This window comes from Phyllobates terribilis, unplaced genomic scaffold, assembly GCF_046119375.1.
Source record: "Phyllobates terribilis strain yellow unplaced genomic scaffold, ASM4611937v1 Scaffold_13__5_contigs__length_258822181, whole genome shotgun sequence".
Taxonomy (NCBI): Eukaryota; Metazoa; Chordata; class Amphibia; order Anura; family Dendrobatidae; genus Phyllobates; species Phyllobates terribilis.
In genome coordinates this window covers 212026372-212054026 of record NW_027362773.1, presented here as the reverse complement: position 1 = coordinate 212054026, position 27655 = coordinate 212026372, and the positions used below count along the sequence as shown (strand labels likewise).

Genomic DNA, 27655 nt, shown 5'->3' with positions numbered 1-27655 from the left:
AATGTGAATGCAGCTTTGGATGTGACTAGAGTATAGCAATGATGTAAGAGCAGTTTTTTGTGTGGACCCTCGAGCTGATTTCTCCTCCTGGGCTATTGGCCTCCATCCCTTATCGTGGCTGGGGCTGTGGGCAGGACGGGTTAATGATTGCTGAGCTGTACCTAATCCCCACGCTCAGATGCTGCCCCGGCCGCTCACATCATGCTCGCTCTTGCCGTTCTCCTCCTGTCCCTCCTGTGCCCGTGTTTGCTGCAGAAGTCTGAACCGTTGAGCTCTCCCGGCTCCGAGCCCTTGTTCCGGGGGGCGGATCGCTATGACTTTGCCGTTGTGGTGGGTCCGGCCGGTACCGAATGTTTCTGGCACTTTGCTCATCAGAGCGGCTATTTCTACTTTGGCTATGAGGTAAGTGAATCCCCCTCCTTACCCCATACAAAGCAGCCTATTCTGTATTCCGAAATATCCATATAATAAGCACCAGCTGAAGCCGAGCACGTCCTGCTGGGACTTGTAGTGCCACAATCAATGCTTTTTGTCTATATCCCCCCTCCCCGCATTGTATGATTGACTATTAGCATTTTATAGCACGCCACTTTTATTCTTTACGTTACCCCCTCACGCTGATGCAACAACGAAAAGCTTCACATCTGCTGCCAGCCGAAATGTTCTCAGCGGCGTCTTATCACTTCCCCCAAGGTGACCCTTCCCTTACCCAGCGCAAACAGCCGGATGTGTCCTGAATGTAAAGCGGCGCTCTATGATGTCTGCCAGTCCTTATACCCTAAAGCTGAGTCCATACATCTGCAGATTTCATCCTCGCTACATGGAAAAGGTTAAAAATCTGCACCAGAAATGGCCACCCTGGCGCTTGTTTTTCCATCCAGAAAATGTCGGCACATGGATCAGCTGTAATGCGATCTACCTAGGATTTTCCAGGTGCAAATCCGCAGCATTTCCATTCCGTGTGAACATGCACGAATTTCAAGCCCAAAGGCGACTCCAACGGTGCCACCTTAAATAACTTTCCTTTTTTTTTTTTAAAGCAGCAGTTCGAGCTCCAGAGCAGCACTCCCTATTGTAACAGGAATATGGTCTGGCATATCAAAGTCTATAGAGAACCATCTGCTACTTTTGTCTGTGCCCCTATATTACATAAGGCAAAGTTGCTGCATCACAAGTCCCTGCATCACAAGTCCCTGCATGAGGGTTTCCATTCATTGCAATGGAAGGAGTGAACGTTGCTCCATTTTTGTTTTTTAAAATTATTTATTTTTTCGTCTCCAGGTTCAATGGACTTCTGGCCTCATGCAGGACAGACAGGTGTCTGCCTCAGCCCACGATCCACAGGGTTTTCTCATTGAGTCCTCCAAGGAAGTCCGTGGACAAATCAACTTCCAGACCAAGGAAACCGGTAAAAGGATGGAGAAAATCAGCTTAAAGACTAAACTTTTTGAAAACTTAGATTTTTAAACTTTGCAAATCACCTTATTAATGGGATTTGTCTTTATTCCTGTTATATGCATTGTTTTTTTTTTAAGTGGTTTCCATTGCCATTTTTCTGAACATATTGGGAAAAAAGCCAAGGTTTGGAAGCTACGTACATATTTATTTTTTTAAGTGGCTTCCAAACCTGAGCTTTTTTCCAATATGTTCAGTGCAGCTTAAGGCAGCAAATAATGTGAGAAAGATGGGAACGGAAACACTTATATGCAATTTTTTCTTTACAGGAATGAAGACAACCCCCCGCCCCCCAATAAAGTTCCTTGCAAAGCTTTCCAAAACTTAAAAAAAAAAAAAAAGTATACTATGTGTTTTTCCAGATTCCCACATGAATATTAAACCTTATTACAACTATACATTCGTGTTTTCTCCTTAAAGGCTCCTCCTGCATAATGCATCACCACAATCCCCTCTGTTTCCTTTCCTCAGGGTTTTATCAGCTCTGTATAAATAACTGGAAGAATAGCTTTGGCTCAGTCCAGGTGTACCTGAATTTTGGGGTGTTCTATGATGGACAAGGACCTGAGCACCCCCAGGACGACAAGCAGAAGTTAAATGACACCCTGATTACTATTGAGGTGAGTAATAACCATGTCACAGAGCAACACTGATAACCAGGGACATTGCTTTGTCTTAGACTTTATGCACACTAATGTGTTGCTGTAATACGGCACCAATGAAAGAGGTTCTGCAGCGCCTCCAATTTCTGCATTCACCATAGAAGCGCTGTGTCATCCACATGTCTCTGCCTAATAAGAACAGGACATGTACACGACACCTTACCGAGCATCAGACATTTGCCTTGACTGCTCAGCAGCAGAGTCTCTCCGGGCTCGCTGCAGAAATAAAAAGGGCTGCATCATCCCTTTAAATTCTGCCTTTTGCATCAATGTGATGCATTTCCGAGAGGCTCTCTCCCAGAAGCCTGGTCTCTAAGGGGGCATACCTCTGTAAGATTTCAGCTCTGTGCTGCACAATGGTGATAAAATTGTTAAAGGGAACGTGTCACCTTGTTTTTTTTTTAGGTGACAGGTTAAACAATCTACCATTGAGTGCCCTTGAAGCTTTGTGTAGTGCAGAGATGTGCACCCTTAGAGCTTAGACAGCTTAGGCTGTCAGTCAATGTGCCCTGCACCATCCTGATGACTGCAAGCGAGCAGCCGCAGGGAGGATATAATATAATTTTCTCCCTGTAGCCGCTGCTATTTACCCGCACACTTTCTTTCCCCCCCTTTCCAGCAAAGCGCCCAGATGGTACAAGGTCGTGTTCTTCATATGTGGAGATATTACACCTTCGCTCGCATGAGGAAAGGATCCGATTACTACAGGCTGATGTCCAACTATGACTATGTGAACTGGTGGTCCGCGGGTACCAGTGTCCTTATTGTGGTCTCGGGGGTCCTGCAGCTCTATTTCCTAAAACGTCTTTTCAACTCCAAGCCAACGACCGAAACCCAGAAGCCGCGCTGCTGAGGACGTGCCGCACCTGGAAAGATGCATCTCAAGGAGGAAACTTCACATATTAATGGAGGGAGCAAGATTCAGTAATTTTGTAACGTTTTATATACGGCTAAGTTTGTCCTTCCCACACCTTTATATGCGAAAGCAAAACAAAAAAAAAAGGCAAATATTTGCAGGGTTCCCCCTTATAAAAGCTACATTTTATGCATTCATATGTGCTGCCTTCAGAGCTGAAATCTTCTAGCACTCCCTGCTTGCTCGGTGCAGGCATAGAAATTGTCTTTGCATCAGTAAAATGATGTAGAACAGACTATCCCACTACTTTATAAGACCACCTGGCAAGAGCCTGATCACTATCAGATACCAACCAGCAGAATTGTGAATGCAGCTCAGGAGTATAAACAGACTAAAAATCCAATCTTTTTCTGGCTAATTTAGTGGTAATTCCTGACCCAAGCAAACAACATCATATACACCTAAGAGGCAGTTAGTCAGGGTCAGGAGAGCCATTGATTGGCCAGAATACCGACCAGTAAATATCGTGGTTGTGAATTAACCCTTAGGTAGAATAATTCTTATATGAACAGTAGGTGAAAAGCTTTTATACAAAGTGCTCATAATAAAGGGAGAATGGAAAATCCTCGGTGTCTTGTCTTGTTTTTCACTCCAGTAAATGGCAAAAATCAGTGTGATGGAAGGAAAACTTCACGTGATCAATTGATACAAACAGTCTGTTTAATATAATGGTAATTAAAGGTTATAGGTCCGGCTACAGAAAGGGGGTCTTCCTCAGTCCTGTGCATAACGTTCTCCCCAGTCCGGTCCTTAAGGCGGTAGATTATTTTTGGCTTGTAAAGTCTTTCTCCCGTTGTGTGATTTAGGTAAGAGTGTCCTCATGTCTGATGTATTCTCCAACGTCGGCTTGGTGGAAAACGACAATCTGCATGGGGTCCAGTTTCCTACATTCTTGTGTGGACTTTGCAGCTACACCAAAACCCTGCAAAGGAACGGAAATAGAGAATAAGCCCATCTGATATAGGACAAAGCTGGGATTAAATCAACCTTTTTTTTTTTTTCCTAGTGTTTTCGACCGTCACCGATCCTGAGAAGGAAGGGGGCTGCATAATTAATTCATATATCAGTTTTGCAGGGCCCTTCATCCTCAGAACTGAGGATGGTCCCCCAGAGGTCAGACCCTGAAAGGATTATAAAGTGAATGTATATCCTAAAGCCACAATCCGAGACCACTATGCACAGACTGACCTGAACTCGAGAGCCCCATAGGTATATATGAGGCTGTAAAGTTTGGGTCATGAGACCCATAGCCACTCCATATGTCACGGACCCAGATACAGAGATGTCGGAATTTGGCCCAAGCAATATAATAATCACAATATTAGATTTTAAAATAACCAGGAAGCAGCAGCAGTACTCACCAAGGGAACGTCGGCCATGGAGTAGACTATCACCCCCTGGTACTGTGTGGTGTTCTCAGTTATTCTCCCCAGTCCGGATTTCAGAACGTGGTTGCCATATAAGAAAGACTGTTCGGACCCAGGCTTCACCCACACCTTGTACTACGAGGTAAAGTGACAGGCGTCAGGTACTGGCAGTGTTGCAGGATGATGAGCGTACATACCCCTTTTTTTTTTTTTTTTTTTTTTTAAGTATCCTTTTAGCGGATTAATAAAAATGTTCTAATCACCTTTGCATATGGAGCCAGGTAATCCAGAGCTGTAACGTGAAGACGAAACTTCTGAGTCTTGGTGAACTTTCCAAAACAGGTTCCAAGAGAGACCAGTTTATCTCGGGCGACATTTGTGGCCAGTTTCAGCATTCTTTCGCTGGAAAAAAAAATATTGCATTTATTCGATAATCAAAGGGACTTTACAAATTGTACCGTTTTGTGTTCACAGCTCCTCTCGTAGCAATGGCTGCAGATGAGAAACATCCCTGTGTGCTGGCTAATCATGTAATGTGAGGCTCCCCCATAACAGCAACTAGAGCAATCAACCCCTTAAAGTTAAAGTCTGTTGTAACCCCCTGTTGCCTCACCTTACATAATACACACGGTCATTGTGTAGCCGGAAGCAGTACGTCCCGTCAGGTCGGTCCACGAGAAGCTTGATATTTTCTCCAATGCTAAGGATCAAGTAAGAGGATGAGGATGATTTTGTTTGCAAAGACATCAAGATCATCACAACTACAACCACTATCATCCCATTGCTAACATATGTGACCTGTCATAGAGGAAAGAGCTTTTTTTTTTTTTTTTGCTGCATTTAAAACTAAGGGGTATTCCCACCATTAGGATATGCCATCACCTTATGACTGCCGGGGGTCTCCACCAAGCCCAAAAACAAAGGGGCTACAGTGCTGCTGCCGCTCAGTGTTTTTCAGCCATCAACCGTGCCTTAAAGGGTTATTTAATAAAAAAAAAAAGTTATCCCCTATCCAAAGGATGAGGGATAACTTACTGACCATAAGAGGTCAGACCAACAATACCAAAAACGGCGCTCTACAGCGCCCCCATCTTGAATAAAGTAGAGGTGCAAACGCTCGACCTCCCTATGGGATGGGTAGAAATAGCCCAGTACAGAGCTCCACTTTCTCCCCCAGTCCCATAGACTTTAGCCCAGATATTATTACCTTTTTTTCTAGTTTTTAATCTGCGACAAATCCCTTTAAATTTGCATCTTTAACTCTATTTTAAATGTTTATTTTATTTTTTTTACATTTCTCATTGTGGTCATGGTTTTTGTTTTCTACATATTTTCTCCCTTCAATTGTGACTTTAAAAATATTAATAATAAAAAAAAAAAGCTACATTTTTGGCAGCTGTACCGCCCCAGTCCCTCCTTCCCCCGGAGTGATTTTAAGATAAGCCTGAAACTTTGTTTGAGTGTCAATTTTGCAATATTTTAGCAGCACATGCAACTTTCTGCTAGAAAAAAAAAGAGAAAAGTAGAAAAAATAAATAAAGAGCAAAGTCGATTCAGCGCAAAATATTTGAAACTTTTTGAAGAATTTGGTATCAAGAAAAAATGAATTAGAGGAGGCCGAGCCCTCCGCTCCAATCAGATGAGGCTGCGGGTCCTAGTTTTTTGGGGAAAGCAGTTAATTCTTAGGATGGGTGGTCCTGGCGGTCAGACCCCCTCTAATCCTAAAGTTACGCCATAAAATGGAAATGACCCTGTAATCTATTTACTGCCGCGGTTCCTCTTTCACAAAATCTCTGCTTGCTGTCACCGAATGGAAAATTACGGTTTCTGATCGCTGACAGCAAGCAGAGGTGTATGTAGAAAGGACCCAGAACGGACAGCGGCGTTTAACCCTTCACTCACTATTTGGAGAGCTTCTCGAACAAGGTCTTGGTCTCCTCGTCAGTCAGCGGCCTCATCCTTCCCACGTGTGACCCTGGCGGATACTGAGCGAAGCCTCGTACTGCACTCTGGGAAAGGACTGGGTGAACACTGTTCATTGTCAATAAAGTTTGTTGACGAGATTCATGCCTCCACCAACATGGCGACCTTTTTTAACGTCACGGTGCAGCCAACCAATCAGTGCGTTTTTCTTCTTGCCAGCGATAAATGTGGACGTCACATTTGATAAAGTTTTGTTGAGGCATATTCCGTCTACCTGCAGTAAGATGGCGGCGGTGGACGTGGAGGAAGATGAGAGCCTCCTGGCCTCGGTGTTCAGGAACAGTTTCCCGGAGAGCTGGAGGGACAACCCGGATTTTGCCTCTTATCTGCTGGAGCTCAGCTCCTTCGGGGTGGAGAAGCTGCGGAGGGAGCCGGAGAGGCTGGCGGAGGAGCGGGCGCAGATCCTGCAGCAGACCCGGGACCTGGCGTTCACTCACTACAAGACCTTCATCCGCACAGCGGAGTGCACCGAGCTCATCTACCGGGACTTCAGCCAAGTGGAGGACAACGTGTCCCGGCTACTGAGCAAACTGCCCGGCCTCCAGGAGAGCTGCAGGTCACCCGGCGCCTGCTACTCCCATCAGCCTGCCGTCGCTGCTACGCCTGTGGTCCCGCCGTCGCTGCTACGCCTGTGGTCCCGCCGTCGCTGCTACGCCTGTGGTCCCACCGTCGCTGCTACGCCTGTGGTCCCGCCGTCGCTGCTACGCCTGTGGTCCCGCCGTCGCTGCTACGCCTGTGGTCCCGCCGTCGCTGCTACGCCTGTGGTCCCGCCGTCGCTGCTACGCCTGTGGTCCCGCCGTCGCTGCTACGCCTGTGGTCCCGCCGTCGCTGCTACGCCTGTGGTCCCGCCGTCGCTGCTACGCCTGTGGTCCCGCCGTCGCTGCTACGCCTGTGGTCCCGCCGTCGCTGCTACGCCTGTGGTCCCGCCGTCGCTGCTACGCCTGTGGTCCCGCCGTCGCTGCTACGCCTGTGGTCCCGCCGTCGCTGCTACGCCTGTGGTCCCGCCGTCGCTGCTACGCCTGTGGTCCCGCCGTCGCTGGTCACTACTACTACTTTCATTATTCTATCACTATTCCTCCCTCATGCCACCCATGTCACCACTACTCCCATCACCCTACTGCTCCCGTGGCCCTGCTGCCGTCGCCCGCGTCTCCGCCTTTGTACCTTTACATGATCTCTCTCTTCTCTGCAGGGGGTTTATGAAGCAGGCGGAGGATATCAGCTCCAGCCGGCGGATGAACACGCTGACTCTGAACCGGCACACCGAGATCCTAGAAATCCTGGAGATCCCGCAGCTGATGGACACGTGTGTCCGGAACGGGTACTACGAGGAGGCGCTGGAGCTGGCGGCCTACGTGAAGCGGCTGGAGAAGAAGTTCTCAGCGATCCCTGTCATACAGGTGTGAGCGCTGACCTCACACATGTATCCTGTCGGTTCACTAGTAAATTGTGTTGTCAGTAGACATCTTGTAGACAGAATATATCATCCTGCCTCTTATGCGGTGTGTGCTCCTTCTCTTCAGGGCATAGTGCATGAGGTCCGCCAGTCTGCCCAGTTGATGCTGACCCAGCTCCTCCAGCAGCTGCGCAGTAACATCCAGCTGCCCGCCTGCCTGCGGGTGATCGGCTTCCTGCGCAGGATGGACGTCTTCACGGAAGCAGAGTTACGGATAAAGTTCCTGCAGGCCCGGGACGCCTGGCTCCGCTCCATGCAAAGCTCCATCCCTCAAGACGACCCTTATTTCCATCTCACCAAGACCATTGAGAGCTGCCGCGTGCACCTGTTCGATGTCATCACCCAGTATCGCGCCATCTTCTCCGATGAAGACCCCCTTCTCCTCCCTCCTCTTCCTGTAGGCTCCTTGCCCGTCAGCGAAGGCGCTATATTCCACGGATGGGTGTTACAGAAAGTGAGCGAGTTCCTGCAGGTGCTAGAAAGCGACCTTCAGAGAGGGGTAGGCAGTCGTTTGGACTCTCTCTTAGGGCAGTGCATGTATTTTGGACTCTCCTTCAGCCGCGTGGGTGCAGATTTCCGTGGGCAGCTGGCGCCCATATTCCAGAGGGTTGCTGCCGAGAACTTTGCACGGGGAGCAAAGGAGGCAGTGGAGAAGTTTCAGGAGGAGATGAACATGTATACGCTGATCTCCACCACTGCAGTTCTCGGGTCCAGCATCCCACCGGTGCCAACACCACCTGCCCAGCCGGGGACCCTGCAGCCCCCTATGGTTCTCCTGGACTTCCCGCCCTTGGCCTGCTTTCTTAACAACATCCTGGTGGCCTTTAATGACTTGCGGCTTTGCTGTCCTGTGGCTCTAACTGAAGAAGTGACCAACACATTGCAGGACGCGTTGGAAAAGGTACATACAGTGATTTTGTTTGCAGAAGCGATCGTTCCTGACTGTATGGATTTTCCCATAAACATACTGACTGTTTCCTGATCTTGTGGGAATTGGTTGGATCTGTGAACAGCCATGAAAAGTCAGAGATCATGTCAGTGAGTCACTAGGACAACATGATGTCAGGAGAAACTGTCCAACTACAGCTGTTGTAAAACTACTATTTTTCAGCAATTGTTCCATCCTGGTGGTTGTAGTTATGCAGGATCCTTTTATGTATTGTTTTTTTTCTCGGTCTCCTTCATAGGTCGTTAAATCCATCCTGACGTTCCACCGAGCCGAGGAAGCTGCGTTCAGCCCCCAGGAACGTGAACTCTTTATCCAATTCTGCACTGTTTTCTTGGAGGACCTGACCCCGTACCTGAACCGCTGCTTGCAGGTCCTCTTTCCTCCAGCACAAAGAGCACAGATACTTGGTAAAAAAAATTATTTGTTATAATAGGTGTTGATTGTATAGTACAACTTGGGTTCTGTCCCATTTTCCTGCAGAGCAGTATTCACAATTCTGTAGGGAGATGAGCTGATCTCTGCCTGCATTACCAGTTCAGTGTCAATACAGTTATGGATGTAGTGAGAAGAATTGTTTTCATCTAATTGAGTATAAGAAAATTAATTCTGCCACAAAGCAGGTAGCATGGTAAACTTTAGAGCTGAGCTGAGTTAAATGTCATCAACAAGCTTGCTGACTGTTTCCAATAGAAACCAGCAAGAGTTTGGCTTTAGCACTAGAGCATAATACAGTTTAGAAAACCGATTCAGTGCAAGATGCGTAATGTATGTACACTGACTGCACCAGCAGAACTGTGAGTGCAGCTCTGGAGTATAATACAGGATGTAACTCTGCGTCAGTATATTTACATAGACTATATAACTATGTAGTGTGATATTTTAATTTTGCTCCTTTTTTACCCTCTCAGGTGTTGCCCCCACTCACCTTTCCCGTTACGGCAGTCTGGGTGCTATCAATGTGATTCCACTGCATGAAGCCTTGGAGGGGATATTACCTCAGAAGGAGCCCGAAATGCTTCCCATACCTGAGGCTGAACCTAAGAGATCTCAACCATCCATAGAGAATGCAGAAGTGAACATAAAGGAGGACACACCAATCGTGGCCGCAGTGTCTGAGCCTCTGGCAGAGGTTGCCCCGTGACTGAAATGATTGTGAATGAACTCTACATTCGGGAGAGGGATTTGTCTGCTGTCAATCAGTTATTTAATGTTATGTGAGGCTTGCACAGACTTCAGCCATTACCTGTAGCCACAATGACTCCAATATTTACATCAAAATTCTGTAAATTATTGATTATTCAGTACTTGCACTTTTGGGTACTTGCCCGAGCCCTGGCGACCAGTCATAGGTGGGGTGTTCTCAGAGCTGCAGTACAGAAATGAGAGCAGTCATCTGGGTGCCAGGAGTATATTTTTTAATTTTAAAAGGGTTGTACCGTGACTTTAAGGTATCCCCCATTCATAGGGGATATGTATTTATAATAAAAAAAAAAAAAAAAAAAAAGTTACCTTTTTATTATTTCTGCCTTTGGGTTTCTGTGGTCTGGTGTGTTTGGTGGTACCTTTATCTTGGATTATATGGCCTTAAGTGTTTTTTACTGTGGTGTGACTGCTGTGACCAGTGATTGACTGCAGCGGTCACATGAATCAACATGACTTTAAACTAAAAGCTCTGGAGTGACGAGGGATTATGTTCATACACCGTTTTTTTTTTCAGGAAGGTTTGGAGTGGGTTGCTCTGAAAAATATCCAAGAAAACACGCCAAAGAAATCTTATTCATTTCTATGTAAAAAAACGATTCGCTTTAGTTTTGCAAAGATGCCAAGTGGTTAAAAGAAATGACTGGTCCATTCTTCAGGCGTTTCCTGCTTCGAAGATGTTCCATATTGTACAATAAAAGTCAATGGAAAGCCTAAAAGATAGCCAGGAAGGGCATCTTTTGGTTCTGCCATAAAAAATTTTATTTAATTTCAATCATTGCTAAATAAGCACCTGAAAAACATGCAAAAAAACATTTGAGAACGCCAAGAAAACAATGATAACCGCCTCAGAAAAAGGTAATGAAAAGGCTAACAAAAAACCTCTTCAGGATAAAAAAAAATGGGGCTTCCTGAAGAGCGTTTCAGCTTAAACCTTTTTTTTGCCCGCCTGAAAAATGGGTTTCGGGGATACGTGCGCACATACTTGATGCATTTCAGCTGCTGGGATAAATTCTGGTATAAGTTAGTAATTAATAAATGGGATAATTATTGTAACAATCTTGCTGTAATTGTGCACTCTTAAGTTAACTTTAGACTCTGCAAAGCAGCAAAAAAAAAAACCCTTTGAGATCGATCGCACAATCCAGATAGGAGTCTACACAATGTTTTAGGTTGCTAGGCAGCAAGGAATTTATGAGGAATCGAACAGAAAAAAACACACTAAGCTTCTGTATGATATCAGTGGCCTATAGCAGTACAATAAAGGCAATATGCAACGGTTTGGCAGCATTATTATGGCTGCATACAAAATGGAGCTATAGGGGTACATTCACATTGCAGATTTGTTGCAAAAGTGACTGCGCCTAAGGCTGCATTAGAAATCTGTGAGTGTCACCATCCGAGAGAAATAGACTGTTTTTTTTTTTTTTTTTTTCCCCTCTGGAGTTATCGTAGTTGCATCTTTTTTTCCCACTGAAGCAAATAGACTATGAATGTATTTGTGTTTTTTTTTGTTTGTTTTTATTCTTTGACTATATGGATTGGTTAATGGGGTTGTCTTGTACTTTTAATGTTGATGGCCTATCCTTAGCATAGGTCATCCGTACAAGATTGGTGGGGGAGCATCACCCTGCAGGTCCACCGATCAGCTGTTCCAGAACTGCTCTGTCGACTGTATAGAAGCCGTGACCACGTACTACAGATCCATTTGCAGTACCCCTCTGCAGCCACTATGCAGTTGGTGGAGCTATGCTTTGCAGCTAATCTGGCATTGATGACCTATCCTAAGAATTGACCATCAGTCGGGATGAGAGGACCTGTTGATGGTCAGGTTTGACCAAAGTTCGGTTCGGGTACCATAACTCTACCCGAACTTGAACCCAAACCCCATAGAAGTCAATGGGGACTCGAACTTTGGTGCTGTAGTAAGGCCAAAGGAAGCAGACTATCCCCACAGAATATCTCTCTCTGCATCCAAACACTTCTGGGAAAAGTCTGTGTTTGGAATTCAGCACCGGACACTAGGTATCCGTCACAAACCTCAAACTTTACAGTTTGGGTTCGCTCATCTCTAATCATCGATATTAAAGTACTGGAATTCTGAAGATCACAGTCTGTCTTCTATGTTTCATCCATTTTATATAGATCCACATAGACTTTAACGGCCGAGTCTGATCTGCAAAACTGATGACAATAGGATCCGTTTTTAAAACCGATGTACGTATGGATCAATGAAACTCCATGAGTCAGTGCGCTGTCCGAGAAAAATAACAGACGGGACTATGACGTGACGCATGGATGTGTGAATGCGGCCTAAAGAGGAGTTGTGACGACAGTTTGTGCATGGATTGTTCTTTACAGGCCCTATTAACATGAAAACCCCCAAAAATGTATGTGTTTATAGTCCAATACACCTGTGTCCGTGGGAGTGCGGAGGACGGGTTTAGTTGTGTAATATGACCACAGTTTTTAAGACTATGTTCACATTGATTTTTTAACAGAGTTTTTGGAGCAGAAACTCTACAATCAAAGCTTTTTCTGCACAACAAACTGCGCAAAACGACTCCATCTATGAGCCTCACTCCCTCACATTACCAGACAGGCCAGGACTTGCAGCCTTGACCTGTTTTGGGGGGTCACCTATGCCTTATCCCTTTTTAATGTTACATAGCACAAGCTTTACTGCTGCTGCACTACAATAACAGCACATATAAGCCTTCCCCGTATAGGCCTAACCCAAAACAAAAATGGCCGCCTCCTACACTAGAGAAGCTGTAAAAGCCAATCAGATCCTTCCTCTCATTGCAAACCCTGCGCTGCAAAAATGGAAGCTGATTGCTAACGGGCAAACGCGCAATCTATTATTAGGAGGGTTGATATGTGCACACAAGTCCCTATACAGGAAATATACAGTCCTTCATATTAATACGGAAGCGAGAATGCACAGGTGTAGGCGTATAATCCCGGAAATGCGAAGGTGAAGACTGGAGGCAGCAGAGAACTACATCTCCCGGCATGCTTCGCGGCGCGGTGACGTAGAACGTGTGCGCCGCAGAGCAGTGTGGTCGCTGCACAGGTGAGGCTGAGTGTCAGGGTCAGTGCTGGAGCTGCTGCGTTGGTGCCTGGAGGTCTGTTCTGCACCAGTAGTGACAGGTATCTGTGTATGAGGCGGATATAGCTCATGTCTGTCCCTCCTGTACGCAGACACGTGTATTATATGGGGTCACCATGTGCAAGGGGCAGGACACTGGGGGACATCAGATACAGATGGCGATTGCTTAAAAATAAACCAAGCCAAGAGTATATTGCATGGAACCTGTCCGCATGTTCTTACCCCAGGCACTGGTGGTCTGGCTCTATAGGTGCTCACCCCCAATAATAATGATACCTTTTCTTTTTTTTTTGCTTGTAGAGATCTGATGAGAAAATCATATTCAAATCAAGCTGGAGGCACACTGGGGGCGTGTCCATTAAGTGCTTTGCCATGCCTCCAGTGCACTTCTAGCCTGATTAAATATAACTTCTACATTAGATTTCTCATGACTGTCACATCAGATCTCTACAAAAAAAGTATAATTTCCATCATGTGGCAAGCACCTATACCTGTAAAAAGGTGCTGGAAGGGTTCTCGTTAAAGGGATTTTAATTAAATAAAGGTCATTGATCTCATAATAGGAGTTTATGCAACTTTTTGAATGGGAACATCCTTAAAATTAAATTGTTAACTTAATAAAATGTGAGGCTTTGAGCCCAGGAAAGGCATCATGTTAGGTTTAGGGTCCCGACAAAGGGGTATGCCTTGTGGCTGGTTATTGGGCTCACATGAATTAGCCAGTTACTGCTAAGTCCCTTCATTTTTTAACTTCTGTTCAGTAATGTTAGTCCAATTTCTTATATTCAATGTGTACATAATATAGTGTTTCAGGGTGCAGCTTTAATTTGTTAGTTGGGAACATTCTTAGTTACATCCATGGCTCAAAATTATACAGTGCCAAGTACTGGGCTTGCCACTTTTCCATTATATCTGACATCGGATGCAGAGAGATGGCTACTGGATGCAGCTTCACACTAAATATTAGGACCCTTGGACTATTTTCTCTTTACATTTCATATAGATTTGGCAAGTTTACTGTCCAGCATGCAGTTGCGTCTCTACAAGTCTGATGTTAAATCTGTAGGGAAAGTATGTCCCTCTGGCAGATCTTGTGCATATAACCAATTTACTAGAAAAGGATCCATGCATGATGCCTGGCAATTGGACAGCGGACACTGGATACACCCGTTTGGGGCCTTATTTCACAATAATTTGGTCATGGATCAGGGCCAACCCTTCATATAACAATTCCTTGGATAGCCATTGATCTCAGGAATTGAGGAGCCATGTCTCACATCGAATGAAAAGTCGGTGCATGTGCAGTTAATGCCTGTTATAGCCAATGGTAGATGGCAGAGCAGAGGCAGCCGCTGATCAAAGTTTCAAAGTGTAAGAGTGCTCAGAAAGTTTTCAAACTTCCATAGAAATGAATGAGATCAGCATATGTGCGGCCACCTCATCCTTTGCACAGTGGTGCGTGCAGGGAACCACCCAAAAATACACATGCATCCTATGTTATGCCCCCACTCACGCTGGCGCAGGGGTTACACGGAGATCACTATGTGCCATCACTACAATGCAATGTGATGCTGATGACCACTAGGATACCGCGACATGCAAGTTGCAAAAAAGTCTCACCCAGTTTTTTTTGTGAGTTGTCACAGTTGTGGCCCCATTAATCGGCGTCACAGGGTAGCAGTGGCACATACTGATTTTTGGCAGTGTGACCTGTGTCACAGCATGACCTCAGTATTTCATAAGAGGTGACATCCTGCTTCATCCTACAATGAACGGCCATGATCTGTGACTGGAGCCCCAGCCTAAAGCTGGAATAGGCAAATCTACTTATGCATTGTACATGAATTTGGACAAACTGGGTGACAATCAATATAACACCCCTTACAATCCATACACCAATGCTTTTCCAGAATTCTCAATGTTCTATCCCTAACCCTAGCAAAACTGACTTAGAAATTACATAGTAGAAATGTTAGGAGCTTAACAGACGATGACTCTAGGACTAGAGAGTTCATTCTTTAAGGTGTTCATGCTTTAGCTATGTTATGGGGTTCTGATGGTTTGCAGGGACTAGCTATCAGATGGCTGCTTTGTAGACGGGAGCTCATTTATATAGTGCTCTACGGGGCATTGTATAGCTCTCTGCGGGGCACAGTCGAGTATTGATGGATTGCTTTCTTTTAGCAGATGAGCCAACCATGTGGTTTTCAAGAAGTCACCGAGTCTTTGGTCTCCTCCTGTCCCACTACTCTCCTACTTTCGGCTTTGGCGGCATCCAGTCTTCCCGTCTCTGCGCCTCCTGGGCTGGAGTGAAGAAGCGCAGTTATTGGAAGTACCTGAAGAGGTCCATCCTGGGAGCCCCCTCCCCACCTTACAAGCAAGTAGCTCAGACAGGAGATCCAATTTTGCGGGTCCCGACGCAGACGGTTCCTCCAGACCACATCTCGCACCCAGACACTCAGGCCGTCCTGAGACGAATGGTGCAGGTCCTGAATTCCTGTGGTTGTGTGGGACTAAGTGCTCCTCAGTTGGGGGTCCCTCTACGCATTTTGACTCTGGAACTCCGAGAAGAAATGTGCCAGCTGGTGCCTCCTGATGTGCGGGCACAGCGTGAGATGGAGCCTTTCACACTGAAGATCTTTATTAACCCAACTATGCGAATTCTGGACTCGCGAAAGTTGAGCTTCCCGGAGGGCTGCAGCAGCATCCACGGGTTCTCAGCCGTGGTGCCCCGGTATCACTCCGTGGAGATAGCAGGTGACAACTATGTGTAATAATGAAGTGTAGAATAATTATTGTTAAGAGAGAAAGAAACTGTGATCTGTAGGCAGAGGTAATGTCACTGGTCCAGATATATAGTGTGTACGCTGCAAACTCTGTATATAGTAAGCCACTGGTCTGTACAGGCGCTGAGCAGGCCGGAGCACCGCTCCTCCCAAAGTTTTGTTTCTGGATTTATACAGATATTAATCTAACAATTATAAGTGACTATGAGTTTGGAGCCCCCAGATTTTCTTTTCTGACTAATGGAGCCCTGTGAACATGTCAGGAGCTTTCCAGGCAAAATGAAAACTTAATGTGAACTGGATGTAATAAAAAAAAAACAACTAATGTCTCTATTTACTGACAGCAGGTGGAAATCCTGACTATTTATAGCCTGAAAGTTCAGGTGAGAGCCCTAGTATATTCCATTGCCCAACTATAACACTAAGGCCTGCTGGACACATTCTGAGTTTCATGGCCCTTATACAGACCATGGGTATCCGTATTTGGGACAACTTATTTTTTTTTACTTAAATGCATGTATTTGAGGCTAAAAACTATTTTTGGCATTTGGGTTTCATGAAAAATGTTGCACCGTTTGCCTTCTATTGTCAAACTAACTATTGCTGGCTGCAGAATGAATCAACTGAGAATCTGTCAGTAAACTCGTTCTGATGGTCCGAAGGGAGAGTTACTAACTAGTCTGTCTTTTTCTGAGATCCCCCTCAGCTGATTTATGACCACATCAAAGTTGAAAGTGTGGGGAAACAAAGTCTGTAAAAGCCAAACGGTGCAAAATTTATAATGAAACCCAATTGAAAAAATTGTTTTTTTTAGCTCCAAATACAGAAAAAAAATGTCCCTAAACATGGACAATCCCTTTTAAACTTCAGAGTGTCTATTCTGCCAGGGAACGAGTAGGTTATTCATTAGTGGCGCATGTAGTGTTGCCCATTAATGGGCACAATGTTGTAAATACATTCAGGCTGTATCTACACAATAAAAGGTTGCAGATCTTTATTTAATACTGAGCTTGTATTTCTGTCTTTGTCTGTTTGCCATAGGTCTGAATGAGAAAGGAGAAGCCACCAGCTGGAAGGCACAAGGCTGGGCAGCCCGCGTCATCCAGCACGAGATGGACCATTTGGACGGAGTTCTCTATGTTGATAAAATGGATCCACGGACCTTTGTGAATGTTAACTGGATGGAAGTAAATGACTGATGTTTTGTTTTTTTTACAGTAAATAAATTGTATATCACCTCAATCACCAACTCAGGGCCTCAATACAGTTTCTACACCAAAGCTGTGATCAGAACTGGTGTGATTTTTGAGATAACATAACTTGTACAGGGATGCCTCATTCACGCTGGATGTGCACTGTGTTACTTTGGATATGAAATGTATTAAAACATTTTAATATTAATTCTTACCATCACAGCACACCCCAATCATAGTGGTAGTGGGACCATCAGGTGCTGGTGGAATCGCATTTGTAAACTTAGCAAAAAATTCAGACGTCCATCCTTGAGGCAAGGTTTAAGTGTGGACTATTTTGCACGGTTTGGCTGCAGGTATGTACCGTATATATACACTTTTGATCCAGTCAAATTCAGGTCAGGGAACCTGCAGCCAATCCGTGCATCACTATCTATACTCAGACGCTTGAATGAGGCCTTAGGACTAATTCACATATGTGTAATTTAGCATCCACATTTGCCGGGGGTCACACGACCGTAGATTCACTTTGATCAGAGTGTGATCCTATTCTCTTGGATAAGGAGAAGATGGAATAGAACATTTCTTCATTGTCAGATGTCAGCCAAGTGCAGTCCGATGATTTCCTTGCACTCACCGACTTGCATGGCTCAGTGCGACCCAAATATTGGATCAAACGGCGTGGTCCAAGGAAAAGAATTGGACATGTGCATGGACTCTTAGAATAACATTGGTCTGAGTGCGATCCGATGTCTTGTCGGATCACACTCGGACGGAAAATACAGTGGTGTGAGCGAGCCCAGGTTGTTGGTGCACCCGTGTCATGGCCGAGCAGCTCAGTGCATCTTCCTACCTTTCTCGACAGCTCTGGCTTTATAGAAGTCAGAGTCGAACGGACAGAGGTGGGGAAAGTGCATTGAACTGCTTGGTGGCCATGACAAGGGTGCTCTGTGCGACTGAGCTTTTGCTGATAGACTGTCTTTAAAGCATCACATAGCCCTAAGATCCTGTAAGTTTGGTTCATGAGATATATTGAGGCCAGGAATCTTGATGTAATGATGCACTTGGTGTGGGAACATGACACAGCTATTTGCACCATCTAGTCCTGTATACTCTGCACTATTCTGTCCTGGGAGAAGAAGTCCTGACTTTCTTCTGTAACATGTCAGGGATGATACTTATGATACTAAGCTTTGTTGCTATATATGTATACATTTTGCCCCTGTAGAGTCAGGGGATTGCCCCTCTGCGGGGGGCGCAGATAGCAGTGTACGAGCAGCTTTATTTAAGAATGAACATCAGACATAGGATGTGATTTCAAAGGGAAGAGAAATAGGATATATTTACACAGCTGAACACTCATCCCCAGTAATGCACACATTAGAGACCGGCGGGGAAGTGGGGGGCAGATACAGACTTCGGTTCAGGTAAGGGGGTGTGGGATTGGCAGTATACTGGAACCAACCTGCCACTGCTCCCAGGATGGGCGATGAAGGGAAAGGGACATTACAGTCAATTAGAAGTCAGTTGTATTTGTAACTCAGGCATTGAGGGAGCCCCCCCGCAGTTTAAGAGGATGGAGGGTACAGGGAAGGCCATCACATTGAAGGTCTGGTGACTGATGAATGTAAACCCCAGATACAGAAGCTTGTTGAAAGTACGTGGTGCCTCCCAGGCAGTGCAGGGCCCTAGGGGAGGGTAGGAGTCCTGGATAAGGGAGAGGGTGGCCACAGCCTGCGCTTTTCTGTGATCTTATTGGTGGGGGGGGCACTTAAGAGATAAAGCAAATCTGATGCCCCCTCCCATCTTAGTGCCCAGTGCACCTCATCCTTCCTGGCCAAAGTCTTCTGTAAATTTCTTCACTTTCAGCAGGTCTTCTGCATTTACAGTGGGCCGGGTGGTAGCCTGAGACCTCAGCATATCAGACTGAGGGGGTAAAAAAAAAAAAATATAGAAGATAGATCTATCTATCTACACACATTTTATAGAAAGCTTAGGCTGCTTTTGTTACTTACCATGCATACTACAGGTTCCAGCAATTTATCACTTGCAACGTCCATCCAGGTCATCTCAATAGCCCCTGGGTCTCCAGGAGAACAGGGAGTTAGAAGGTCGTCTATGATGACTCCAGGGTTGGTGCGAGACGGACCTCGTACCTAGAAACAAATGCAAGGACCTCAGTACACGCCACTCCAGCTCTGCTGCGTGCAGACCCCTCAATCGCCCCGCTTTTACCTTTTTGAAGTGTGTGGCTGATTGCACCTTGCGCACGGGCTGCATTAGCGCATCTCTGACGATAATACTAATATCTGCTCCTGAGTATCCATCCGTTTTGTTGGCCAGCTCGCGAATGTTTGCGTCGCTCAGACTGTGAGCTGTGTTGCCCAAGTGTAGCCGGAACATCTGAGCTCGGGCGGCCTCTTCCGGCAGAGGGATGTATATCCGCTTCTCAAACCTGCAATTCAGGACGCCTGTGTTAGAACTCAGACATCCGCGCCAATCCGTCCGAGCTCGGACTGGTCACAGGTGAGCTGACTATCCTCCGTTGTATATCTTAATAAATTTGGTGCATCTTAGTCCAGCAGTCTGATGATTCAAGACCCCTGTATAAAATTCCTCCCTAAGTGTGAAAATAACACGGATAAAGGCCCTAATCCATCAAGATGGTTTCACCTTGAATTGTCAAACTCGGAGCTGTGCAAACATTTTACTACTTTTTCCGTTTTTACGATGGTCCTAGTTCTGTGGAAGAAGCTTCTACACGCCCAGAAAGTTCTGTATTTCTGTAGAACATGCCTCTTATTCCTCCTCTGCCTTCATTTAAACACCAGTATTAATGAATCGGGGCTAAAGTGTCACCTTTTTCCAACTAGAAGGACATTAATATGTTTAAACAAAAAAAGATAATTGGCTAGAAATCCCCAATATCCAAAATTCTCACCTCCTCCTGATGGCAGAGTCCAGCACCCAGGGTATGTTGGTGGCTCCCAGAACCAGGATACCATCATTATTATTTCCAACACCTGAAAAGAAAAACACACGGTCACCTAATGTGGCACCAAGTGCCTCCTATATAAAAAAAAAAAAAAAAAAAAAAAAAAAAAAAAAAAAAAAAAAAAAAAAAAGGCGGTGTGTGTCGGTCAGTAGCATGAGCCGCCCATCTAAGGGCTCATTCAGACTTCCGTGGATCTCATGCCGCAATACACGAACTGGCCGTGGCTCTCCTGACCGGAGCATGACGGTGCTTCATATATTTCTATGAGGCTATCGGAAAACTCATGGCCAGTCCGCGCACGGAAGTCTGAATTAGCCCTTACAGAGGACATGGTAAATGTGTGCAGAACCTATACCTGATGGTGAATTGTAAAAGCATTTTGCTAATACCCTAAAGGCTAGTTCCCCACTGATATAATATGGCCTGCACAATATATCCGTACTCTGTGCGACTTGTCTGCGTACCTTGCATCTGCACCAGGAATTCTGTCTTGATTCTCCGTGCCGCTTCACTTTCATTCTCATTCCGAGAGCCGCAGAGCGAGTCGACCTCGTCAATGAATATAATTGAGGGTTTGTGCTGCCTCGCCAGCTCAAATAGGTTCTTCACCAGCCTGGAAAAAATCAAAAGCAAAACGATATGATGTCTGCCTAAAACGCCTGCATGTACCTGTGACACCCGGATCACTCACTTCTCACTCTCTCCCAACCATTTGGACATCAGATCAGAGGAGGAGACTGAAAAGAAGGTGGAGTTATTGGCTTCAGTCGCTACGGCTTTGGCCAGGTATGATTTGCCTGTTCCTGGTGGTCCGAAGAGCAGGATACCACGCCAGGGGGTACGCTTTCCTAGAAGGGAAGTCACATAATGTAGGAAGGCAGAGTGTGATGCACCACAATCACTGGCAGATAAAGCACTGATGGCTCTTAAATTTAAAGGGATTTTCCACTTTTAGAACAGTGGGCCCCAAACGTCTGTCAAATAAAATACAAAAGCAGGGCGACTTGCCCCCAGCTGGGTCCAACGAGGGCGCACTCGCATAAAAAGCCTATACAACTCGTTTCTGTATCAACAAGTGGTCCGATCTACTGTTGTGAAATGCGTTACATGGACATTTTACCTTACACTTTCTGTCCATTTGTTGTTTTTTAATATATTTTTGAGTATTTATCATTAATAAGAAGCACAAAAGGCTCAATATTTTTTCCCAAACTTCATGTCAATTTAAAATACAAGAGTGTGAAAAAAAACCCTCAAAATATACAACTACAGCCACAGGAGGGACAACGAATGATTTTTTGGGTAACAGTAAGTATTGCTGCATGTTGTCAGCAAACAAGGACCAGGATGGAGAAAAATAACAATTATACCCAGCAGCACATCCAGACTAACCTGTGAAGAGATGGGGGAATTTAATGGGTAAAATCACAGCCTCTTTTAAAGCTTCCTTTGCTCCTTCCAGCCCGGCAACATCGTTCCACCGCACATTTGGCTTCTCCATTACGATGGCACCTGCAGATATTGGGGGGGAATTTAAGATAAATGTAGAAGTCAGCCACAGGGTGCAGGAAAGTGGTGATACACTAAGCGGCTGCAAGAAAAGGGACAAAATCTAAGGAGAGATTTACCTTCACTCTCCTAATTAACAAGCCAACAACAATGTGACCTAAGTCCGGGCTTACCACCATCTCTGCCAGGAGGACCCATAAAACCTCCACTCCTCCTACACGAATGGCGTCATGTTAACCCTTACCACACTACGCCTCCTCCATCACAACTCCACTGATCCCCTTCACTTTGCAGTCCATCCTACCCATTTCCCCATCCACTTTTCTTCTAAATCCCAGAGAATCTTCTTTACCCCTCAGGACGTACCCATTAGTTGCTCCTGTAGTTTCTTTTTTTCTGGATTTTCTCCTTCGCTGTCGCTGTCACTTCTGTGAACACAGGAAATAACACTGGTATATGGTATATAATCTTCCAATGCACTGGTGGCAACCTATTATTAAGGGGGCTGCAGCTGCAATCCTCAAATCTAACAAGGGCCTTACAATCAGTTTGCAGCAGGGGTAGCCATACACTCCTCTATGGCCCGTGACACTAATGGACCAAGTGAGCGTGTTCAGCTTCCATAATGTCTCCGCTGTGTAAAAAAGGTCTTGCCACACACTTATTGAGATGCTACAGATGTGTGTAGAGGAGCTTGTGTCTAAGCACAGTACACACATAGCCGCCCTAGGGGGTCTTACCACACCCCAGTACCTCCTCTTCCATTTGCATAGTGAAATCTTAGAAAGAGAGGGGTCTTTTTCTTAGGATAGTGAAGGCACACTAGGTCCCAACTAAGCCGAGTACTGACCGGAGCAAGCAGTGCATGCTGGGACATGTAGTCCAAGTTATTAACCAGGAACTACAGAAGTGGAATGTCACTTTAAAAGGTAAAAAAAAAAAAAAACTGTCACTGGTCTGCTATAAAATGCGACCCCCACAAGAAACCTGGACGCTCACCCTTTCTCATTCTGGGATTCTTTCACAGGCTTTTTGCCTTGCTTGTCCTTTGTTTTTAGATAATCCTTAAGCTTCTCGGCTCTGTCCAGGTACTGCATGCACTTGGCTCGAATGCTCTCCTTGGCCTTGTCACTGTGAGCTTCATCTGTAGGCAAGAAATTAAAAAAAATGGAGTTGAGCATCCCTAAAATGTGACCTGTGCACCCCTCCAATACCTTCCTGCCCAGTGAGGCACCATGATGAGCATTTTCTATATCCACCCTGTTAGTGGCTGTGTGACCACACCGGTGGGGCATCCGTGGCACAGTGTTGGCCGCATTTACATGACTGCTGACCACATTGTATCCCGTGACTTACACTTGATGGCGTGCAGGAAATACTCCACCGCGTGCTGGTAAAGTCTCAAGGCCTCTTCATAGTTCTTGTTCTTGTCCTCCTCTGTGGCTTTGGTCACCAAATCAATGGCTTTCTGGAAGGATGAAGAAAAGCTCCGATCAATATAAAAACAAACAATTGTAGTAATCACTGGGTAAGAGATGTAAAAACACCTGAAACAAGCGGCACGACCCAGAAGAATAAAGGTAAAGATCTAGGAGTGAAGAAAGAAGAGAAGGTAAAGAGCAGAGCCAGAAGGAATAAGTCAGCGAGACGGAGGAGAAGGGCCAAGAAGGCATAAGGTAGGGAAGAGAGGGGGAAGATAGTAGGGAGCAGAAAAGAAACAGCAAGGAAACAGATAAGGAGCAACGAAAAAAAACAACAAAGCGGCAGCAGGCATGGAGGAAGTAAGGGGCAGAAAGCAGCGGAGGGGGCAGAGCGCGACAGCAGGCAGAGAAGGGGGCAGAGCGCGGCAGCAGACAGAGAAGGGGGCAGAGCGCGGCAGCAGACAGAGAAGGGGGCAGAGCGCGGCAGCAGGCAGAGAAGGGGGCAGAGCGCGGCAGCAGGCAGAGAAGGGGGCAGAGCGCGGCAGCAGGCAGAGAAGGGGGCAGAGCGCGGCAGCAGGCAGAGAAGGGGGCAGAGCGCGGCAGCAGGCAGAGAAGGGGGCAGAGCGCGGCAGCAGGCAGAGAAGGGGGCAGAGCGCGACAGCAGGCAGAGAAGGGGGCAGAGCGCGACAGCAGGCAGAGAAGGGGGCAGAGCGCGACAGCAGGCAGAGAAGGGGGCAGAGCGCGACAGCAGGCAGAGAAGGGGGCAGAGCGCGACAGCAGGCAGAGAGGGGGCAGAGCGCGGCAGCAGGCAGAGAGGGGGGCAGAGCGCGGCAGCAGGCAGAGAAGGGGGCAGAGCGCGGCAGCAGGCAGAGAAGGGGGCAGAGCGCGGCAGCAGGCAGAGAAGGGGGCAGAGCGCGGCAGCAGGCAGAGAAGGGGGCAGAGCGCGGCAGCAGGCAGAGAAGGGGGCAGAGCGCGGCAGCAGGCAGAGAAGGGGGCAGAGCGCGACAGCAGGCAGAGAAGGGGGCAGAGCGCGACAGCAGGCAGAGAAGGGGGCAGAGCGCGACAGCAGGCAGAGAAGGGGGCAGAGCGCGACAGCAGGCAGAGAAGGGGGCAGAGCGCGACAGCAGGCAGAGAAGGGGGCAGAGCGCGACAGCAGGCAGAGAAGGGGGCAGAGCGCGACAGCAGGCAGAGAAGGGGGCAGAGCGCGACAGCAGGCAGAGAAGGGGGCAGAGCGCGACAGCAGGCAGAGAAGGGGGCAGAGCGCGACAGCAGGCAGAGAAGGGGGCAGAGCGCGGACCTCAGTTTCTGTTGCAAAAACTGCTAAACAAAATTCAGTGTGAACATAACCAAAGAAGCTCACACAGAAATGCGGTAGACTACACTATTCAACAGAGCAAAACAAAAAGAAAAAATGATATATCCCTGCCTGGAGTATGACACAGGGAGACAGACTTGGCATATGCTGCCTGCACAGGGCAGTAACGGGGCTACATGAACACGGATCAGTAATATGGAGGTAATACATAGATTATTTATTTTACAGGTCTATGGCAGCGGCATCCAAAATCAGTATAAAAGCCATCGTACCTGCTCTGCCCCCGCACAACAATGATCGCGCAGCGAGTACAGAACACATTACATCATACATGGCTCCTTGAGCTGCACTTTATCATATGATGAGGAAGTAAAACAAGGAAACCTCCGACTCATCCTGCACCGCCCGCTGCTGTAGTGAAGCATGTGACGCCTGGACTCGCAGCACGACCTGAGTCACCGCAGATATATTTAGCAATCACATGACTTGTACCTTTAACCAGACGTTTGGGTGCAGCCCGATCACTATGAGGTCAGACACAACAGGAACAGCAGGAAGCGATTAGGGTCAGTGTTACCTGATCTCAGTGCTGGGGATCGGCAACTTGCGACTGTCAGAGCATGCTGGGAGTTGTAGTTCCATAACAGCTGGGTTGCCATCCCTGGTTCTAGTCCCTTTACAATTCCTCACTCTGTGCAGTCTCTGTCCTGCAATCACTGGCGCTGACATTAAGGAGAAAAACCATTCCCTCTGTCCTACTGCCAAAACCAGGTGCTTCGGATTTGCCAAGTCCTGCACCCGCTCATGGCTGCCAGTACTGATCCTGCAGTGCCATACACTACTTATCAGTAATTCTTATGTTAGGTAAGGTGCAAATAGAGGGTGCAGGATCAGACTACACATGGCTTTTAGATAGCCTGTTACCATGGAGACACATAAGACTGCAGCTTCTCCCTGCACAGCTTGATTGACAGATTTTTCTTTTTTGCATGAAGGGAGAGAGCCGAAACGCGTCAGTTTTCAGAGTAAAACATGTAAGATAGCTTGTTGGGATTTGTGGTTCAGGTGACATAAACACTGATGCCAGGTTCCCCATAGACGACCCCTCCTGGCAGAGGCTGCATGACCTTTAGGGCTCATTCAGACATTTGTGCAAATCAGTCCAATCCCAGACCACAAAGCTCGGACTGGCCGCGGTTCTCCTGACCTGAGCGTCGCAGCCTCTTAGAGATATATGGAGCTGTCAAGCTCCGCTCGGGAGAGACGCGGCCAGTCTGTGTATTGCAGTCAGAGATTGGACCAATTTGCACAGATGTCTGAATGAGCCCTTACGGTGTAACTTCTACCTTAGGAACGGTCAGTGCAGTTTGCACTAGGAGGGGTCCATTTATCATGATTACACTGGGTGTAATTGTGACTCTCGTCGGCTCATAGACCAGGGCTAAATGATGACTTGTGCACGTTTACAGGAATACACCAAGCAGCACTCAACAAAAGGTGAATGGAAGAAATAACCGTACTAACAGCAGCCAGAAGGGGAAGGAGACTGATACTGCCCAGACCCAGCAGCAGCTACAATTACACCAAGACTTGTGTGATCTCAGTCAGAAGAGGATTGTATTTCACTCCATGGAAGTGAATGAGAAAAGCTGCATCTGTCCCCGACTACTGGTATAGGAATGATATAAACAAGTCATGTAGTCCTGATGCTCCTCTCCATCCCAGAGGTCCGGTCAGTGTCTTCCAGGTCAGGATGACCGATCCCTACAATAGTGGGGGCTGCACCCCAATGTCGCCGGCCTCTGCTGGAACACCCCGAACATATTCAGCAATACATAACCAAGAGACTGGAGGCTGAAGGGTTAATACTGACGTCATATATTATTAGAACATCTTTCGTACTGGCTATTATCATATTTCATCTATTCCCGGGAAAGCTGGGTGTCAGCAACAAGACCACCAATTATTAGAGGGATCACCAAGATTTTTCCTCAATGCTGAAAGTGAATATGCAGATGTCACAGTGAGTGATCAGACTAAAAAGCCCATCAGGAGTCTGGGAGAGCTAGGTGACAACTATACAGCCATCACAGCTCCCATAGCAGGATCACCAAGCTTTTCCAAAATCCTGATTAACCCTTCAGGTAACATTACACCACTATCATACCAGCAGGGGATGTATCAGTTGAATACTAGGTAGATTTGCCATTCCAGAGTCTGGGAAAGCTGGGTGACAACTATACAGCCACCAATATAGTATCCAAAAAGGTGTCACCAACTCTTTTCGACCTCATAAATGGTAAATCGGTTCATTTATAGAGAATCAGGACTGTCCTTGCGGATTATTAAAGGATTTGCCTATCTGGAACCTGGGAAAGCTGAGTGACAACCATCTAGCCATCATTGTAGCTTCTAGAGGAGCAGCTTTCCCAGACTCCTGAATGACAGTGCTTTCCCAATGGTAAATCCGCCCACGTGATGAGCTCACAGGGACGTCTTAGTGATTGATGGAATGATCAGGAGGCTGGGAAAGCTGGGTGACAACCAATCCAGCCTCCATCGGAGGGATCACCCAGCTTTCCCTGCCTTCATTCATCTACAATGTGTGGGGAATGTCCTAGTGAATCACTTATTTGCCCATCAGGGGTCTGGGAAGGCTGGGTGATGGCACCTGTGGCTCCAGCACTTCCCCTGCCCTGATAGCCCTGCTTGGGATGTACCGGTCATCAAGGAGACAGGATAATGACCCGTCACCCATTTATAAGAGCCGAACAGCAGGGGGCGACCCAAGGGCCCGGGGTTTAATGGGTAGAGCCCCCTCCGGATGTGCACTCGCCACCGCCCCTTGTAGGTAATACCCAGCAGCCCCGACACCCGGCATTACCTGCAGAGTTGACGTTGTCATCTCATCTCCCGGTCCCGGTGTCTTCGGAGGTTTCCTCTGGATTCCGGGGCCTGTCAGTTCACCGGAACCGGAAGCGACGTATAATCGAAACAGGAAGTAGCTGAATTCACGTGATGCGTCTCGGTAGATACTTCCATTTAGGTGTGACGTCACTTCCGGCACGTGTTGGGGGCGTGTTCTGTTTTCCTTAGCGCGATCTTCAGTTTGGTGGGAGGAGACATGGGAGGCGCCGGCTGCATGTTTAGCGCTTGTCTCTCTGTCTGCATCACTGAGGAGCTGTCGGTGCAAAGATTTCAGGGATGGGAAGGGAAGGGAATGCCTGTGATGGTAATCTTGGGGTGTACATTGCTAAGGAGGTGCCTTTCGTGGAATTTGGGGGGTGAACAATGCTGGAGGGGCCTGCATGTGGTGGGATTTGGGGGGTGGCAATG

General features: G+C 46.8%; 4 protein-coding genes across 6 annotated transcripts; 2 read left to right on the top strand and 2 right to left on the bottom strand.

Annotated features, from left to right (window-relative positions):
* Positions 1–140: 140 nt before the first annotated feature.
* On the top strand, positions 141–3582 carry TMED6 (transmembrane p24 trafficking protein 6). Its single transcript, XM_073659256.1, has 4 exons — positions 141–402; positions 1282–1408; positions 1927–2075; positions 2737–3582. The coding sequence occupies exons 1-4, from the start codon at positions 202–204 to the stop codon at positions 2968–2970; spliced, it is 711 nt and encodes a 236-aa protein (XP_073515357.1). The 5' UTR covers positions 141–201; the 3' UTR covers positions 2971–3582.
* NIP7 (nucleolar pre-rRNA processing protein NIP7) lies at positions 3043–6456 on the bottom strand. The gene is made up of 5 exons (XM_073659257.1): positions 6303–6456; positions 5014–5100; positions 4664–4802; positions 4395–4535; positions 3043–3955 (listed from the first exon to the last, which is right to left on the bottom strand). Exons 1-5 carry the CDS (start codon positions 6437–6439, stop codon positions 3836–3838), a joined length of 624 nt encoding a protein of 207 aa, XP_073515358.1. The 5' UTR covers positions 6440–6456; the 3' UTR covers positions 3043–3835.
* Positions 6457–6541: 85 nt separating this feature from the next.
* COG8 (component of oligomeric golgi complex 8) lies at positions 6542–17287 on the top strand. 2 transcript variants are annotated; one of them, XM_073659249.1, is made up of 5 exons: positions 6542–6939; positions 7576–7783; positions 7907–8740; positions 9027–9195; positions 16928–17287. In XM_073659249.1, exons 1-5 carry the CDS (start codon positions 6608–6610, stop codon positions 17083–17085), a joined length of 1701 nt encoding a protein of 566 aa, XP_073515350.1. In that variant the 5' UTR covers positions 6542–6607; the 3' UTR covers positions 17086–17287. The 2 variants fall into 2 exon arrangements, with proteins under 2 accessions (XP_073515350.1, XP_073515349.1); XM_073659248.1 differs by lacking the exon at positions 16928–17287 and adding an exon at positions 9697–10248 and having other exon boundaries at positions 6544–6939.
* A 1054-nt stretch (positions 17288–18341) lies between these two features.
* On the bottom strand, positions 18342–27355 carry VPS4A (vacuolar protein sorting 4 homolog A). Of its 2 annotated transcripts, none has more exons than XM_073659253.1 (11): positions 27204–27355; positions 22940–23051; positions 22583–22727; positions 21950–22011; positions 21467–21586; positions 20766–20922; positions 20539–20687; positions 20021–20102; positions 19315–19534; positions 19095–19235; positions 18342–19005 (listed from the first exon to the last, which is right to left on the bottom strand). In XM_073659253.1, the coding sequence occupies exons 1-11, from the start codon at positions 27222–27224 to the stop codon at positions 18904–18906; spliced, it is 1311 nt and encodes a 436-aa protein (XP_073515354.1). In that variant the 5' UTR covers positions 27225–27355; the 3' UTR covers positions 18342–18903. The 2 variants fall into 2 exon arrangements, with proteins under 2 accessions (XP_073515354.1, XP_073515355.1); XM_073659254.1 differs by lacking the exon at positions 27204–27355 and adding an exon at positions 24592–24737.
* Positions 27356–27655: the final 300 nt, after the last annotated feature.

Coding starts and splice junctions, on each gene's coding strand:
- TMED6 (XM_073659256.1), top strand. CDS start 202: ATGCTCGCTCTTGCCGTTCTCCTCCTGTCCCTCCTGTGCCCGTGTTTG. Junction 403..1,281: donor ATTTCTACTTTGGCTATGAG/GTAAGTGAATCC, acceptor TTTCGTCTCCAG/GTTCAATGGACTTCTGGCCT. Junction 2,076..2,736: donor ACACCCTGATTACTATTGAG/GTGAGTAATAAC, acceptor CCCCCTTTCCAG/CAAAGCGCCCAGATGGTACA.
- NIP7 (XM_073659257.1), bottom strand. CDS start 6,439: ATGAACAGTGTTCACCCAGTCCTTTCCCAGAGTGCAGTACGAGGCTTC. Junction 5,101..6,302: donor TTCGAGAAGCTCTCCAAATA/GTGAGTGAAGGG, acceptor CTTGATCCTTAG/CATTGGAGAAAATATCAAGC. Junction 3,956..4,394: donor CCATGGCCGACGTTCCCTTG/GTGAGTACTGCT, acceptor GTTCCTTTGCAG/GGTTTTGGTGTAGCTGCAAA.
- COG8 (XM_073659248.1), top strand. CDS start 6,608: ATGGCGGCGGTGGACGTGGAGGAAGATGAGAGCCTCCTGGCCTCGGTG. Junction 8,741..9,026: donor TGCAGGACGCGTTGGAAAAG/GTACATACAGTG, acceptor TCTCCTTCATAG/GTCGTTAAATCCATCCTGAC. Junction 9,196..9,696: donor ACAAAGAGCACAGATACTTG/GTAAAAAAAATT, acceptor TTACCCTCTCAG/GTGTTGCCCCCACTCACCTT.
- VPS4A (XM_073659253.1), bottom strand. CDS start 27,224: ATGACAACGTCAACTCTGCAG. Junction 20,923..21,466: donor ATTCCCCCATCTCTTCACAG/GTTAGTCTGGAT, acceptor CTTCCCTTCTAG/GAAAGCGTACCCCCTGGCGT. Junction 19,236..19,314: donor CAGCCACACACTTCAAAAAG/GTAAAAGCGGGG, acceptor ATTTGTTTCTAG/GTACGAGGTCCGTCTCGCAC.